This window comes from Coenobita brevimanus, chromosome 14 (assembly GCF_032717465.1).
Source record: "Coenobita brevimanus isolate Jiangsu-jjx chromosome 14, ASM3271746v2, whole genome shotgun sequence".
NCBI classification, from domain to species: domain Eukaryota; kingdom Metazoa; phylum Arthropoda; class Malacostraca; order Decapoda; family Coenobitidae; genus Coenobita; species Coenobita brevimanus.
The window spans coordinates 12,422,853-12,441,954 of NC_136967.1; the positions used below are offsets into that span (position 1 = coordinate 12,422,853).

Here is a 19,102-nt window from a genome sequence, read left to right on the forward strand (position 1 = left end):
CTGGCTTCTGTCATTTTCAGCATCAGTCTCACTGGAGTTTTCCTTTTAAGTTACCAACAAATGCATCTTGACAATGGAATAAATATACAGTTCTGCCTAGATGGTAACTTGTCTTCAAGCGCAATGAAAGACTGACATGGCTCATTTCCCAGAGTTGCAGTAAGGTGAAGACAGTGCTGTTCTTGCACATATCCCAAAGGCTCTACAACAGTCTCTCACTATCATTTCCAACTATATCATACAATGGGGCTCCAAATAAATGTCAATAAAACAGAAAGAAGCAATGCAGCACGTCCCTCTTGCATTTCAGATAAATGGCGGAAATGTAAACAGGTGCAAAATTTTACCTACCTTGAAACTGTTCTCAGAGTTAAACATAACACTGATGCAGAAGTTCCTGCACGATCCAACCACGCCTCAGCCTCTTTTGGGCAAATCAGATCCAGGGTCTTTGAAAACACCAACTTGAGAATCAAGACGAAGGTACCGGTATATGCAGCTGTATGCCTCTCCACCTTATATGATGCTGAATCCTGGTCTACTTACCAGCATCATATCAAACAGCTTTTCTTTTCACATACAATGCATACAGCGCATCCAAGGACTCACATGGAAGGATAAGGTCCCTCACTCACAAATTCTCCAGCAGGCAGAGTCAAACAGGATACAAACCATGCTGGCTAAAAAACAGATTAGATGGGTCGGACACATGTTCCACATGCTTGAGCATTGCCTTCCCCGCCAGGTCCTGTATGGCCAACAAGCACATCGCAACCCTGGAAGACAGAAGAGATATAAAGATCATATAGGGACAGCTATGAAGAAATGCAACATCATACCAAAAGATCTCGAAACCAATGTCTCTAACAGAAAACAAAGGTGACCCCTCTGGAGCAAAGGAACCATTCATCTCAAAGCAGCTTGAAACCTGGCCAGAGAAGAGCGTAGTCAGTGGATGCAAAACCAAAGCAGAGTTCTCCCAGCAAACTCAGACTTGACATGCCGACTGTGTGGTAAAGATTGCGGACCCAGAATTGGCCTGCACAGTCACACACATTGGCACCAAAGACTGAGAAACATACCATCTTGGTGAGTATAGCATCCCGTTGTCTTCTGTATAGAAGGACAGCTTTAAGTAAGTAAAGTGTGAATAAAAAAGTTTTCATCGGATTTTATTAAAGCCTGGTAGAAAACGGGTTTTAGCAAATCAGCTGACCTATTGTTTTAGAGAACAATAGGTCAGATGTAATTGTTACAGGGTTAGGTAAAATTTTGATCTAGTAAAGTCAACTTAGAAAGTTTTTATTAGATTTATACCAAACTTAGTGGAATGATTCAGGTTCAGTCAAGAATGAAAGTGAGTCAGTTTTAAGAACAATCAATCAGAGGGAAAGTTCACAGAGCAAGGTCAAAAATCGATCTGTGTGTTTGTGTGTGAACCAAAAAATAAAAATAAAATACTTTTGGTCGGATTTTGACTAAACATGATGAAACAATGGAGTGTCAGCTAAATGATCGATCTCATTTTTTTTTTTTTACAAAAACAGGTCAAAGATCAAGGCGATATGGCAAGGTCAAGTTAAACAATTTTTGTCCGAAATAGAGCAAATTTTGATAAAAGGTTCAGCGGGAGGCAATAATAAATTAAGCAGATTTTGATAGCAGTCAAACAAATACCGAAGTCATAAGGAAGGGTCAAAAGTCAAGGTCACATGGCAAGATCAACATAACCAGTTTTGATCTGATTTTGGCCAATCTTTGTGGAAAAGTTTTGGGTAAAGCATAGATGAAGAGATTCGAAATAAGAACAATTGGTAAAGGCCAATGTCACAGGAGAAAGTCAGATGTTCGGCTCATAGGCCAATCGATGGGTGCGTGGGTTTAGTACTCTGTGAGTGCCCCGTCTTGTTTATTGCTTGTTAGTCCCCTTTCAGCAGTTACTTTTTAATTTCTGCTTGTCACCACCAAAAGTAGGCTTACCTTTGTAATCTTTTCTTCCTCATTACCATGTACAAGTAAAGAAGCAATTGGGGTTACCTAGCTGAAGCTTGTAGCAGCGTGCATTTTACAACAAAAATAAATAAAATGCAAGAATACAAGACTCAGAGGGCGCATATCCCCGCCAACGCCTTTGATAGACAACTCACATCGCCACCAAAATTTAATCAATTCTTCCATTGCTCGTGACCCACGCATCCACAAGATTTAATTGATATTCATCAAGTTTTTTTTTTTTTTTTGAGATACCTTGTGAACACACACACACACACACACACACACACACACACACACACACACACACACACACACACACGTACTGAGCTTTGATCCGAAGTCAGATCTCCAAAAATTACACAACTCTTCCTTGGCCCATGACCCACATACCCACAAAATTTCACTGAAATCTACCAATACTTTTTGAGGTATCTTGTGGACAAACAAACAAGGGTGAATATATTATCTTCAACTCCGTTGGCGTAGGGAATAATGTAATAAAATTCTGTAATCAAAAGAAAGCTAAATAGCCGACCTTACCATGACTAATGTTGTGGTGTAAAATGGACTGAAACTTAAAGCATAATCTCATCCTTCTTGCAGTACCTATTGTTGAGATACCAGTCACCATTTGTGCTGAAGCTGGGATTATTATGTCAGTTAGTAGAGAAATTCGTATACATGGGATTGTGTTTATACGCCCCGACGCTGGTTGTGTCTGCTGCGTTTGGGGTGCCCTTTCGGATTGTCATGATCTCCCTGGGTACCATCTGTACTTTCTACACTGTTCTGGTAAGTTTGGCTGCAGATGGATGGAAACACTTGTAATTATGTCAGGTAAATGTTGTTACTCTTTCATTGTTACTGACCCAAATTGGTTGCTAGGAGCTACTAAGGCACTCTACCACTACACTGTCCAATATTAGCTTGAACCAATTCCTAGGTTTATGAGCGTTTACACTCACCTTCGGTATTGGTGCATTGCCAGATGTGTTTATGTACATCACTTTTATACTTACATACTGCTGAAACCACTGACTCTCTCTCACTGGATATATATATACTGTATATATATATATATATATATATATATATATATATATATCTGTCTACCTAACTATATCTGTATCTATCTATCTATCTCTCTATGTACCGGTATACTGTATATACATAATCTTCTGTAATATTCAGTTTTGTATCTTTGAAATATTTTTCTGTTTTAAATCATAAGTTAAAAAAAAAAATATGGATTATCTATTACACATTTGTTCGCAGTGCAACCTTTAATGAAGACATATCATAATCTCACATATGGCATTAGTATCTGGCACATCAATATACTGAGGGCCTCACTGCTGTACCTCATTATGGATATCAACATTACTGACACTATTACAAACTACAAACTTAAGGAAAATTTCATCTAAATCAAGTCATATCCTTAATTCTGATGCTATACAGTCAAGTGATTTGTACTTTGTTGCAAACCACAACAGGAAAAGTCAAGCAATATATCTTGTCGTTGATAACTAGCACAAATCATATTGTAATGTCCTGGACAAAAGTTCCTCCAATTATTGCACCATTTCATCTACTCGCTGCCATCTACTGGCTAGTATTCGAAAGCTGAGAGACGCTTCATATCTTTCGCTGTTTGTAGATGAATTGTCTCTAGTATGATGCATCAGTGATGAATGTAATGAACTTGTATGTGTGAAGTAGATGCAGTAGAACAGTAGGCGAACTTTTGTCCCCGACTGTACCCAATGCTTCAGGGTGGCGTGAGAGCCATAGTGTACACAGACGTGCTGCAGACGCTGGCTCTGTTCGGTGGAGTGCTGCTGGTGGTCATCCTCTGCTGCGTTGACATGGGCGGTGTTGGCAACGTTTGGGCTCTAGCCATCCAAGGGGAAAGGATATCATTCTTTGAGTGAGTCACTGTGCCGGACACCCTTACCGTAGGTGTGGTTTTTATTTTTATCTTTACTGCCTTTATCAGTCGCAGAGCTTTTATTATTATTCTTAGTTACCGTCATTACTACGGAAGTGGAAAAGACGACTCTGGTGTAGTGATAAAAATCTCAGTTCGTATCCAAAGGCTGGTTGGAGGTTCTTTTATCATAAACTCGCTGCCAGGATTGTAGGATGGTTTCCTATGACTTAAGTGATCTTTACAACGGTAGCGTGGGTTTGGAACCTCTTTACGTCCTTGAGTGAGAACATATGGCAATAGATAGTGGAGAAAGGCAAACATTCTTGGAAAGAGAGGCATACAGTTATGGATTATCTGTTATCTGTCTCATATCAGCTTGGAAATACGAAGCTGTAAAGGGGACACTTAGTTTTATTAATGGACAGGCTTGAATGAATTTTGCAGCATAGTTGCATTATATACTGGTAAATGTACAAATAAATATCAGCCAAATCGTTAGAGAACATCCTACGTTATTTCAGTACTTGGTACGAACTTCCCGTCGAGATTCATTACTAAACTTATTGTGCAATCAAAGACAAACGTCCTGTAGCTGTTTTGTCTGAAGATTAAGTGAAACACTTGCAACACTGTGAGAACTCTACCACAGTTATATATTCGTGGTTGGCTGGCCTAATTTTCTCAAACTTCTTATCTACTGGTGATGAGATGACGGTATAAAGGAACCCAGAAAAGTCCGAAGTTTTAATATCTATCTATCTATATACCTATTGCCAGGCGCCTTAATCATTTATACGGGGTGGCCACAAACAAATCGCCTCCACGTCACCCTGTCCCCCGGCATTTCACTGACCTGCTCCCAAATCAAACCCCCTTCTCTCATATACTTCTCCACTCCATCCCTCGATCTCATCCTTGGCCTTCCCCTCCTTCTCTCCCTCTCCACCCCACTCACATACATTCATCTCGTCAGTCTCTCACTCTCCATCCTCCCCACATGGCCAAACCACCTCGGTGTGTTTCTTGTAATGCTTTCTATCATCTACATCCACACCACAACACTCCTTTACATCCTCATTTGACGATATGGGAACCATATTCGTTCAGGTGATGATCTGTCTCCTGGGTTATGTGTTCGAACTCCAGCCTGTTGGATTAATTTCCCCACTCATAACAAAACATTCGATTATCATTATACAGTAAATCTATCCTCATGTGTAAAATACAGTAGCTCGGACAATTTTGCTGAATATTGACATAATGAACATCACAGTTCATAATTATCAATTTAAGCTAAGTAGAAGTTTAATAAAGAAAGAAAGAAAAAAAAACTAAATTCAGGACAGAGTTCAGGTAACTGAACGGCAGTGTTGCTGACATGACAGAAAAAAAAAGAACATATGAAAAACTTCATACGTAACAAGTAAAAGCAACAGTTGGAAAAAACACAATATACAGATACGTTTTGCTTCGGTACCAGAAATATGCTCACATCCACAGGTTCGTCACGTTGAACAAATGGCATTTTATGTCGGTGCCACCAACCGTCCGTACGACACAAAGCAGAGCGCACCAAAACTTGAACCTTATAGCAGATGCTTTCACCAAATTTCACGACACGACTTTTGTCTTTGTTTATAGGTAGAAATATCGTCAGATAACAAATACAATAACTGTAAGTGGCGAAAAAGAATACAATAACTAAGTGGCAAAAGAGAAGAAAAAAAATTATGTGGCGCATGACGACTCGGTGAACGGGTAAAAGAACATTTAAATGCATCATACAGCTGTTAGTGTCTGCCATGATATACATTGTATTTCAAATAACATTACCAACAGTGAATACTTTAGAATAATGGTACTCTGTCGATACTATTGGGTCGAGCGTCCCTGATATCATTGCTTTATACCAAACGTCATCTCTCCTTACAGTTTCAGACCCAGCCCCTTTACCCATTGCACCTTTTGGTCCGCGTTTGCCGCGGGCTTGTCCTTCTCTCTTCATATCATCGCTGTCAACCAGATCACCTACCAGAGGTTAGCTTCTGTCGCCAGCCTCTCCACGGCACAGAGGTAAGATGTTCACTACAAGGTAAAGAGAATATAAGGTAGTTTCAGACCGCGGGGGGGAGGGGGGAGCAAAAACGTGTCTCAGTTTGCGCATGACGTCACAGATAATCCAGACTTAGGGTCTCCACTTCGTAGTGAGGCCAGTTGCTCACCTACCTGCCCTGTGTTATCAGCTCCCTGGCCTATACAGATTACTTTTATTTGCATCCTAAACTGCATGCAGAGCAATGAAAAGGTTAATGCTATGTTTCTGAGATATAATAAAAAATGTCAAGAAGAACTGTTTTCAGAGAATATAGGAATGTATACAGGGTCATACAGACACAGATCCGACGTCACAGATGCCTGTAAGCTAGCTGATTATGAAAAAAAACAACAACTGAAAATATTGACAGAGATCACTGGTTGAGAGTATAGTAACACTAAACACCTACCAGTTGATCCGGAAATCGTCAGTTTACATTGGTGTACCATTACATTCGTTTTCTTTCACGCTCCCATTCTCTCTCTTTGTCTTATCCTTGACGTCAAACTCTCTGCGAGAGCCAGGGACGGTGAATCTACCTTTCATAAATCTCTTTACCTTGGTTCACTGTACTGTTGAGGTCAGTAATATCGATCCACTTTTTGGTTCAGCAATTATGAAACTCTTACACTGAATTCAGAAAAACTTGTTGGGTTCAAATATTCGCAATACTGGATTTCGAAAGCCATTGCTCATTGTCTATTTATCGTACATATGTGGATCGACATTAATGTCCGCAGTAGTACACAGGTAATGAAAGTATTACTTGATTAAAGGTTAACTACTGCTATAACGTTTGAAAATTGTGCTCTAATTATCGGCTGAATACAGAGCACCAGTAATTATTTTATCGTAGACAAACTGATTGTGGTGCCGTGGAGAAATGCCTAAATCGGAAAATACTGTGGATGATATGGCATTGCGATGGAGTTAAATAAACCAGAAAATGAATTTAAATTCCAGTTTAGTGAGACTACCAATTCACATGCCCTACCACTGTATAAAGCTGCTCAGAAAGCTAAACATGTGACAACTGACTATTTCCTACCGTCATAGTTTCACTGACAATGATGAAATATTAAATGCCTTACGACCTCTTTAGTGTAAACAACTACGTGAAAGATTACAGAAGACTACAATGTCCTCCATTTTGCAGGTTATGTGTGTCCTTTGGTGTGGGCATATGGCTGTTGTATGGTCTGTTTTATTTTGCGGGGGTGGTGGCATTCGCCGTCTACCACCGCTGTGATCCACTTACCTCAGGCAGAATACAGACGCCTGACCAGATCATCCCTTACCTGGTGATGGACAAATTGGGTCATCTTAAGGGTGTACCTGGACTTTTTGTGGCCGGAGCATACGGCGGTGTTCTCAGGTTAGTCTCGCCATAGGAGGGATGTAAGTCAAGGTTCAGAACTTTGGAATGCTGGAACTTGCAAGTGAGGGTACGGTGTAACATTTATCATTACACTTACGCGATTTATACATAGATTAGTTGTATGCTTCGGTGAAGATACGAAGTTAGGTTATCAAATTCCCGTAATTTGTAAGGGTGTGTTTGTACGTGCATGCCCTTTTCTTTGATACGGGAAGAATAAACCACAGGCTGGAATCTGAAAAAAAAAAAAAAAAAAAAAAAGTCCAGAGTAACACAAAATGGAAACCAAAATTTTGGTCCATTCATTTCGAAATGCCAGGACACTGAGCGTTTAAAAACCCAGATGTCATAGATAAGTGTGAAAACAGACTGAAAAAGACCGTTCCAAAGCTGGCTATGCTGCTCCTTTTACTCTATCTTGGCCTAAAACTGACAACTCTCCATCTTGAATGTAGAGTTGTAAGAAGGGATTAATCCTGGGATATGATGCTAGTCATGAAGAAATGCAACGGAAATGGTGTAGAGCCGTTGTAACTTTTTCTTAAGGAAGAAAGAAAGAAAACGAAAGTGCAGGTAAAATCCCTATTTTTATGTTGGGCATCTTTAATTCAGGGTGGCCAGCGTGATAACGCTTCTTTTTCACTCTACCGGGGCGATTTCTCGTATGTTGCGGGAACGGCTTGATAAGTTATTAATGTCCCTCCAGCATCATCTGTTCAGTTAGTATCCTACCGCCAATGCCACACTCACGCCCATGCCAGCACACTCAGCCGTCCCTACAACACACAAGATTGCACAAGGAACTGCCAGACAAATTTCTAGTGGAGCGCTATTTACGGGCCACCCGTTACACCAGAGAGGATAGGATATGTTAAAATACACTCCTTTTCATAGAAATTATTCAGCAGCGAGATAATTGGTTCATATTAATTCCAACTACCAACACGTGTTTCAGTAACAAAGTAAAAAAAATGGGGGAGGGGGAGGAGGTTGTTCTCGTTTCACCCTCTCGGTGCAAAAAACTGAATGATTCACAGGATCTGGCCTTAATCCTTCAACATTATGTTACTGCCATATCTTCAATACCCGCCGCCAGACAACTTCTCTCTTAACCCGCACCCTTCACCCACCCACTACCCAGAGAATGGAAGGCCATGGACATGAGGCCACGATTTAAGGACAGGGGCGGGGCTTAAGAGACGAGTTGCTTGGCGGTTGGTATAGTGAACAATTATATTCAGCTACAACCTGTGTTACCTTCCTCGACAGTTCCCTCTCCAGCTACGCAAACTCAATAGCGTGTCTGATCTGGGAGGACCTACTGAAGACATTACCACTCTTCAGAAATATGGGCAGCGCCTCATCCACTACTGCTCTCAGGCTACTGAGTGAGACAATTGCTAATGGATTACTGTAAAACTGTTTGTGTAATCTCTTCACCCTGACACCTATTTTTCATATAATTGTTGCTATTACCAGACGACTGTATTCTTCTTAGGAGAGACTTTACCAACTGAAGGAGTCAGATATAGTCTCCATTATTCATTTCATTGCAACAAATCTCCCTTGTATTGTTAAAAAATATATGAAAGTCATTAGAGTGAAGGGATTATCATGGAAATATAATTGTAAACATCGTGATTCCGGAGAGTTTCTGACCTTTTTCATAGAAGAACAAGCATCAGTAACAAGAATCTTTGGCTTATCTTGTACTTTCTAATCAAATCATAGAAGCACAACCAGCAAATTACATAATCAAAATCTTTGTCCTGTCTTAAGTATTTCCGTCTAGTCATAGAAACGCAACTGCAAACTTAGATAACCAGAATCTCTGTCGTGTTCCTTTCTATCCTGTCACAGAAGTACGATCAGCATATTGCCTTTCCAGAATCTTTGTTGTGTCTATCGATCTAGTCATCGAAGCGCAATCAGCATATTACAAAAACAGAATCTTTGTCGTATCTCAAATATTTATATGTAGTCACAGTCTCATAAGCACAATCAGCCAATTACTGTACTTAACTAGAATCTTTCTCATGTGTTAACTATTTCGATCTAGTCACAAACGCACAGTCAGCAAATCAGATAATTAGAATCTTTTGTCTTGTATTACTCTTAGCGGCGGTGACGGGACTCTCCAGTATTGCACTTGGGTACCTCGTGGAGCAGATTGGCAGTGTGTTTAAGGTGATACTGAGTTTCTCCGGCGCTTTGACTGGGCCGCTTTTGGGAGTGTACCTGGCCGGCATCTGCACACCCTGGGTCAACACCAAGGGAAGGATATAAATTAAGGATACAAATATTTACTGATAAAAAAAATATTATTAAATGCTTTACAGAAATCCGGTCCATTAAGATGAAGCAAGTTCCCTGGCTACAAAACCCCTCTCACCCGAGTATGCAATTTTGCCTGCTTTGTAACACACAAGGTTACGGAGGGCCAAGCAAGCTGATCTTGTTCTTGTTGAAGAGAGGTTTGAAATAGACGTTCATTACACTCAAGGTGTCAATGCATTTTCACAGCGTATACTCTCATGGCCTCTACCCACTCCTCCACAAAAAGTTCAGCTCATCTCACTCATTTCATTTTCCTCGTGGCTATTTCATTACCACTGTCCCACCAACATGATCACGTTCAGATATTATTTCAAATATACCATTACTGTACCTAAACCACGAATCCAACAACACCCATTTTCAGTGGATGTATTTTACTGCCCCTGCCCCACCTCCCACCAACGTTTCAGCTCATTCACTCACGTCTTTGCTCACCACGCTCATTTCCTTACTTCCGTGTCGGCTCCTTGGAGTGACGCAGGACATGTGGTCGATAAACGCACGTGCCAGTGGGCGCGGTAGCGCGGCGGGTGTGCTCTGGATACCTAATAAGGTACCCAAACTACGCCCGCAATAGCTCGGAGCGCGAGCGTGTGTGTGTGTGTGTGTGTGTGTGTGTGTGTGTGTGTGTGTGTGTGTGTGTGTGTGTGTGTGTGTGTGTGTGTGTGTGTGTGTGTGTGTACAGAAAACCCAAACAGTTTTTATTCTGTTTGAATCAAACTTGGTGGAAAGGTTAGGGCTTCGTCTTAGGGACTGCCCTAATGTTTTTGAGACCAATTGACTATAGGTCAAGGGCAAAGGATAAGGTCAGCTGAAATTAAAATCGAGCTTGATTTAGTGATTGACGGTCAGGAGATGGAGCTTCTCGATTTTATTAACAGCTGGTCAATCATCAAGGTCACAGGGCAAGGTCAACATTTGGCCCTATAACTTAAACACTTTTTGTTCGATTTTGGTCGCATTTGGGGGGGGGGTGATCAAAGATAAATATGGAATGAAGCGATTCGGTTTTTGAATACAGTAGGTCTAAGGCTAAGGCCATAGGGAAGTGTCAGTTCAAGCAGTTTTGATCGAAATTAGCCAAACGTGGTGTAAGTGTTGAGGATTACTCAGGGGTGAAGTAATTCTATTTGAAAACAATCGATCACCGGTCAAGATGACAAGGTAAGGTCTAAGATTTGGACCTTAGACCGACTGCAAGGCACGGGTATCGTCTCTGTGAGTGTTTCTTCTTGTCTTATTGCCATGGCTACAAACCCAAAAGATGCCAACTCTCACCTGATAACTGAATACATTATAAGTTGGTCACCGAAACTACTTTCTTTTATGTGCTTCAAGTACCACTGTAGTCACAAGTAAAATATTACTAACATATTTACCCAATTCAATGAGGAAAAGACGCTCCATCATAAGTAAATGGAAATAACCAAAGTACGTTGGCATACTGTCTCATTTCAGGGACCAACCGTGTTCTTAGCTCTTTCCATCAAGGTTCATGTTATCTCAATATTTGAATGAAATGCAAAATTCATATCCTTGTATGTACAGTATATATGAAACTAATATAAAGTAATTTGAATGCCGGATGTTAGTAGACCTCAAGTGAAGACCGTATACAATGATGCGCTCGTCCCGCGAAAGGTTTGTGGCTGGTATGGAAACATTAGCATACAAGCTCATTTCCGGGCCGAATATTTTTCTTTGCTCAAACATTAATTAGTCACTCAGACTCATATATATTCCTTGCTGTTTCAATATGTGAAAAATTTACATTCATATATCTTTAAATAATTGTAATACTAAGTCGTTTTAACGCTAAATATTAGTACAGGTCAATTTTAGATTATCTGCACCGGTATCATGCGCAACGTCTTTGGCTTATTCGGCGCCTGTGATTTAGGCTGGAGGTTTCGTTTTCCATGTTTCCAGTTTTGAAAATTATACTTTTTTCATAAATGACATTCGGTGCATTCACTTCAGTATTTGCCAGATGAAGCATTAATCTGTTTGAAAACTACGTGACAGGCGTTTCAAAATAAACATGCAGCGCGACTTGTAATATTATGTGATAAGTGCTATCGCACCACTTGTCGTTTTATGTATTTTAGTACCTGCCCTGCAATATTTTTCTCAGTAAATCAAGTCTAGAGAACTGGTATAATAAATAATGATTACATTATTGCAAAATTTATGTGCTGATCCCTAATAGTTATCATGGGAGGGATTTTTAAAAAGAATGCGACTGTGTGAGTGAGTAATGGCAACTTTTGGGAGGTCGTGGCCAAGGGAATTCCTGGTGATACGAAGTGATTTTATTTAGCTCAAGAGAGAGATTTCTAGCTGGACTTGGAAGGTATAGCCTTCACTGACCAATACAACACAAGTCACGAGCTGAACAAAACAGTTTTAGTCCAGCAGATGTATCATGATCACGGATATATATATATATATATATATATATATATATATATATATATATATATATATATATATATATATATATATATATATAATTGTTGAACACAGAGGATGAAAGCGATGCGAGTATAAGTGGCTGGGGAATGGCTGGGAGAAGGAGGGAGGTGAGAAGACAGGAAGAAATCAGTAGGATAGAAGTTGTGGAAGCAATGAAGAAAGTTAAATTGGGGAATGCCCCAGGAATTGATAGAGTGTGTGGTGAAATGTTGAAGCATGGGGAAGAGATAGTAGTAGAATGGATGTGGAAGATGTGCAGATTGGCCTGGGAGGAAGGTAAAGTTCCGGAGGAATGGAAGTCAGGTATAATTATTCCCTTGTACAAAGGAAAAGGGGAAAAAGAAGTGTGTGGTAATCATAGGGGCATTTGTTTTCTTAGTATAATAGGAAAAGTGTATGGTAGGATACTTATTGACAGAGTTAGGGAAATAACAGAGGAATTAGTTGGAGAAGAACAGGGAGGCTTTAGGAAGGGAAGAGGTTGTGTAGATCAGATATTCACTCTTAGATCTTTAGTGGAAAAGTTTCTAGAGAAGGGAAAAAAGTTGTATGTGGCTTTCATGGATTTGGAGAAAGCATATAACAGGGTGGATAGACAAGGATTGTGGAAAGTATTAAGAATATATGGAGTAGAATGGAAGTTGTTGAATGCTTAGAAGAGTATGTATGATGATGCTAAGGCTGCAGTGCGTGTGGATGGTGAAATTAGTGAATTTTTCTCTTTGAAGCTTAGGTTGAAACAGGGATGTGTCGTGTCTCCATGGTTGTTCGGTCTGTACATGGATGGAGTAATAAAAGAGGTACAAAGTAGGGTAGTGGATATTGGAGTGGCCCTGGTGGGAGAGGGTAGTGTTTGGAAACTCCCTGTACTGTTGTTCGCAGATGATACTGTGTTGTTGAGTGAAGACTAAGGGGAGCTGCAAAGCTTGGTGGATGAGTTTGGGAAAGTGAGCAAGAAACGGAATCTAAAGGTGAATGTAGGGAAGAGTAAAGTGATGGTCTTTGAGAGAGGTGAAGTCAGTGAATGTACAGCGAGGTTGGATGGTATGGAATTGGAAAATGTGAGTAGGTTTAAGTACTTGGGTAGTGTGATGAGTAAGGATGGAGGTTTTTAGGGTGAAGTGCTTGAAAGGGTACATCAGGGAAGAAAGGTTGCTGGTTCCTTGAAAGCAGTGATAAGAAACAGGGAAGTGAGCATGGAAGTGAAAAAGTTACTGCATGACAGTATTGTGATACCAACTCTAACGTATGGAAGTGAAGCTTGGACGTTGTTGGAAGGGCACAAGTCAAGAGTGAGAGCAGTGGAAATGAGTTATTTAAGAGGAGCCTGTGGAGTCACATGGAGAGACAGGCTGACAAATGAGGATATAAAGGAGCGTTGTGGTGTGGATGTGGATGTGACAGGAAGCGTTAGGAAGAATACACTGAGGTGGTTTGGCCAAGTGGAGAGGAGGGAGGGTGAAAGACTGACGAAGAGAGTGTATGTGAGTGAGGTGGAGGGGGGGAGAGGGAGGAGGAGGCCGAGGATGAGATGGATGGATGGGGTGGAGAGATATATGAGAGAGGGGTGTGTGAGTTGGGAGCAGGGCAGCGAAATGGCGGGGGACAGGGCGACGTGGAGGCGATTTGTTTGTGGCCACCCCGAACGGGATTGAGGCGTCTGGCAAAATATATATATATATATATATATATATATATATATATATATATATATATATATATATCTATATATATATAATAAATCTAGCTAAATCAAACTTTCTTCAAAAGCAAGCATCAAAACTACTTAACAACCCTAATGACAATAGAATATTCTGGTCAACTCTTAATTCTTTCAATAATAACTTTAACAAGTCACCATCCATTCCCCCACTAAAATCTTCAGATGGCAACATTACAATTGACCCACGTGCGAAAGCAGGTATTTTTGCCAGTACATTTGCCAGAAATTCTACCACAGACGATACCAGCCAGAACGTCCCTGTACTAGAACTTGACTCTCCCGAAATTGTTCCACTTAAAATACAGACAAGATACGTAAAATCCATCCTAGACAATTTACTCACCAACAAAGCTCCAGGCCCAGATGGAATTCTGCCAATTGTTTTGAAAAAGAAATCCCCTGCACTTGCCTCTGTTCTACCTAAATTATTCAGACTATGCATACGTACTTCTTCATTCCCAAATTCATGGAAAAAAGCCAATATCCACCCAATTCCGAAGAAAAGAAGTTCCTCTGACCCTTCTGATTACAGACGAATTGCAGTCACATCTTCTCTTGGTAAGGCATTTGAAACTTTAATTAATAAGCACATTGTTGAACATCTTGAATCCAACAGCTTATTTAGTGATAGGCAATATACTCTTCGCCACGAAAGATCCACCATTGACATAATCTCCTAACTCACACCATCCATCAATCAACTGACCTGCATGGAGAAACTCATGCAGTAGCCCTTGATATTTCTAAAGCTTTCGATAAAGTATGCAACCGTTCCCTGCTGTCCAAACTCCCTTGCTATGCACTAACGTCTTTTGTTCCATTGATTTCCTCATATCTCAGTGACTGGAAAATAAGAGTAATAGTAGATGATGTATATTCCAATTAACGCCGGCGTGCCACAGGGGTCAGTTCTGTCCCCAACCCTGTTCCTGGTTCATATTAATGATCTCCTATTTGTCACCCACAATCCCATCCACTCATATGCAGATGACTCAACACTACATAGTTCATTCACACTCAGACACCCATTTACAAAGTCTAATATCTCTACCTTTCAACTCAGTACAGCCATCTCTATAAATCAAGACCGATCTACGATCAGTGAATAGGGACAAAACAACTTTGTCTCATTTAATGCTAGTAAAACCAAATACATACAATTTACAAACAGACAGATATTGCAAGATTCGTATATTACCTTCAGTACTACTAATATTTCCATCTCCAAAAGTATTGAAATTCTCGGCGTCTCACTTAACAGTGCCCTTAGCTGGACCTCTTATGTTAGATCACTTGCTAAAACCGCCTCAAAGAAGCTTGGATTAATGTACAGAGTCCGTATCTTCTTCACTGACGAGCAGTTAGCTGTAATTTATAAGAGTCATGTGCGGTCTCAGCTTGAATATTGCTCACCCTTGTGGAATGGATGTGGAGTGGTTGCATTAAAACTAGACAAAATTCAGAACAAAACTTATAAAATTATTAACAACCCTGCCTTTACAAATAAACTACCTCCCGTACAAGAAAGAAGGAATATTGCTTCCCTTGCATTATTTTACAGATATTTCTATGGCAATTGCTCAGACGAAGTTGCGTCCATGTTGTCACCTCTCCATGCCTTCCCTCGTGCTACACGGGCATCTGGTAGTGCTCATGACTGGAATGTCATTCAACCATATTGCAGAACTTCTGCCTATCAGAATTCTTTCATTCCCCGTACTGCATCTCTTTGGAACTCGCTTCCCCAGTGTTGTTTCCCTGCAAACTTCAATCTACAATTGTTCAAGTCTGTTACAGATATTTTATGAAGAGGACACTAGTAATCTGGTGTATGGATTATTTTTTTAAATTCATTTGTTATTCCTTCCTCTGTTCTGTTATTTAAATATATATATATATGTGGATTTATGAATCATAGGAATCCTAGATGTGGAATCACTCAGATGCATGCTTCACAAGTCTTGGCAATTCGTAATCTGTTTACATTCATGACGGCTGACGTCTAATGTGAATGAAAAAGACAAACAGACAAGTTTTAACTAGAATATGCTAAAAAGATTATTCCAGTGTCTAGCTAGGGTATTTAGGTGAGATTTATTCAGTGTTAACGTCATAATAATGCTATGATAATGCTTAGTAACAGAAACAGAATGTGTCTGTTGCTAAATGAAGCTGAAAATGGAATATAAGCATAGCTTATGACTGAAATGTATTAGAAGGATGATTCTGGAGTCCATTTGTTAGAGACATCAGACTGATGATTAATACCAAATATTTTACTCCTGATGAGAATGTTAAATTAAGCGTCACAGCAGTGAAGTGACAGTTATATTCTAAAATGTGTCCACCAAGCATTTACAAGTGATTTTGCGAAATATGCAATATACTACAAGTGACTGAACAGCCAACAATAGAAAGGTTATACGTGAGATTCCAGGAGTGTACTGGCAATATTATTAGAAGCACGTCATGATATCAGATTTTATGCTGATGGGCATTAAAATTAAAGGTAAATCTGTAAAAAAAAAAAATGGAGAGCAGAATGGCACAGGGATGATGGGTGGCCGGTGCAATGAAGGCCTTGATACTAAGTGGGATCGAGTAAGGAGACAGCTGCTGGATTGCATGAAGTTGTGTTGGTGCTTATATAATCGTATGGAAGCAAGACTTTGACATGAGTGTACGAGTAAAAAGAAGAGTGAGAGTAATAGAATCGGAGCTTTTGCAAATGGTTGTGTGAGTTGCGTAAAATGGAGAGGATAGGGAATAAAGATGCGTGAAATAGGTAGAGTATGAGTAATAAAGTCTATTTGATAAAAGAGTAGACGAGTGTACTTTGACGGTATGGTCGCATAGTCAGAGGAGAGATGTAAATAGGGTGGTGAAATGGGTATACTCTACATATGTATGTACAGTATGTGTACGTTTGGAGGTTGAAGGAGGCTTGGTAGGCCAAGAAGTGGATGGACATGTGTGTGTGGAAACGAGGTTGTAAGTTGTGGCAGCTTAAGAACTGACACAAGATCGAATAGCTGGATTAAGTGTGTTTGGATATACACATGAAAAGAGTTGCATCCTTTTCCTGACTTGTTTGTCAGTGGAATGACTGTCTCGCAGGTTTATGTCAGGCAAATTAAAACAAAAAACAAACGAACTCATATGTAGATGGTTTAGCAGTGAGGAGGAGCCAAGTTTTCACGGGACAGGATGATCTGTGAATGACAGTGACACAAATGACTGGATATGCTGCCTGATAGTTCTCCGACTTTGGTGTTTTCTATTTCCATGTTTCTGAATCTCGCCTTATAATTTATTTTGGGAGGGAATTAGGGTTACGATGATGATATGGACAAATATTCCTAGTCCCTAACGTTGAGTGGCAAATGAAATAAACAATTAACTGTAATAACTGCGTTATAAAGTATGCGCTAACCACTTATGAGTACTGTATTATTTTACCCGTTACTCAAAGGGCTGTTGAAGCCATTCTGAGAGATTTCCTATATGGAATATAAAGGTCTAACTATAGACAAAATATTATAAGACAGTCATTCTCTAACTGAAGAGCTTTAGGCAAAAATTGCACGTGCTTGCATGGACTATACTTTGAATAGTCTCACTTGCAAACTAATTTATCATCAGTAATGACAAGCTTTAGCCGGATAATTTTACTTCCGATGTTTTTGTACAAAGGTAGGGTTAAAACTTTTTCTGAAAATTTGCAAACTATAACGTTATTACTCATTAAAACGTTGGCTAAAATTAGGAGGAACATGGACAAGTGTTATTCAGGTAATTTGTGTATTTGTTTGCCGTACATTGAAGATAAATTATCCACGTCGGACGAATGTACTAGAGTAAGTGACATCTTGGTTATCGGTATCTTGTTTATTTTGTATCAGGGTGCAGTGGTGGGCTTCGGTGTGGCCTTCTTGTTCTGCATGTGGTTACTTGTGGGCAAGTTTGTCTGGGGTGGGGGGTCGCCGCCCCACCTCCCGCTCTCCACTGACGGCTGCCCAGAGAACCTCTTCCACCTCACCAACATCACCTCACCCACGCCTGATGCCGAATTTGTCACCTCGGATTCCAGTGATGTCCTGCTAACACTAGCTCCATCCACTCAAAACGTCGATGGCAGGACCGTGTTCGACATCTCACATTACTACTTTGGCACGATCGGTATCCTTGTATGCCTGGTAATCAGCAACATCACTGCACTCTGTACTGGTGTGTAGGCACTTATTTTAAATTTTGTCTGTACAGAACAACTGTTCATTACGAGAACAATAACGCATTATTTGTTTTCAAGTGTAGCTGTGCGAATGTTAATGTCGACAGGTCCGCTGTGTCCTGGAGCCGTTGACGAGAGGTTGAGCAATCCCGCCTGCACGCGGCTCCACCGATGGCTGTGTGGAATCCTGTCTCGGTCACGGCGGCAGCACTGGGAAATGTCTGTTGTTAGCTCAACAGAGGACTAAATGATAGAATGTTTTCCTTTGAATAATCTCTAAATATGATTAAAATAATATCAAAACATTTTTTTGTAAACTGAAGCAAAAAGTTTCATATTTCGATTAAATTTTTATACACTGAAGCACATGATTAAAGGTTTGGATATTGTTTTGTTGCTAAAATGAAAAGAGGATGGAAGAAAGTTAGGGAACTGTTGCCTCTGCTGACCATGAAGAGGGTCACCGTTGGTGCCAAGGGTAGTTCCTGCAAAATGTGTGAGAGGTGTTGTTCAGTGTGCCTGAGACCGAGCCTGTAATAGAATAGGATACATGAAGACTGGAACTTGACATAGTGTCACCTTCAGGCTACTCTACTCTAAGTGACGAGCCAAATGGTTTCTTGTAGCACAGAAAGTTATTGGTTAGTTTGACTGGTAATCAATAATCGAACAAACACCAGTTGATCTAGTGCAGGGGTGGGGAACCTTTCTCCTATTAAGGGCCGTTAGGATATTTTTAACATCAGTCGCTGGCCATACAAAATTATTAACTTAAAATCAACTGTAGCCCAGTACATAATATCTATCTATCTATCTATATATATATATATATATATATATATATATATATATATATATATATATATATATATATATATCTATCTATATCATCATCAGCAGCAGCAGCAGCCGTTTGAGTATCCACTGCAGGACCG

General features: G+C 40.1%; 1 protein-coding gene across 1 annotated transcript; it reads left to right on the top strand.

The window, feature by feature from the left end:
* The first annotated feature begins 857 nt into the window (after positions 1 to 857).
* Positions 858 to 18,414, top strand: LOC145418287 (sodium-coupled monocarboxylate transporter 1-like). The gene is made up of 8 exons (XM_080286729.1): positions 858 to 947; positions 2,599 to 2,787; positions 3,771 to 3,925; positions 7,180 to 7,398; positions 8,671 to 8,789; positions 9,521 to 9,663; positions 17,839 to 18,115; positions 18,275 to 18,414. The coding sequence occupies exons 1-8, from the start codon at positions 858 to 860 to the stop codon at positions 18,412 to 18,414; spliced, it is 1,332 nt and encodes a 443-aa protein (XP_080142855.1).
* Positions 18,415 to 19,102: the final 688 nt, after the last annotated feature.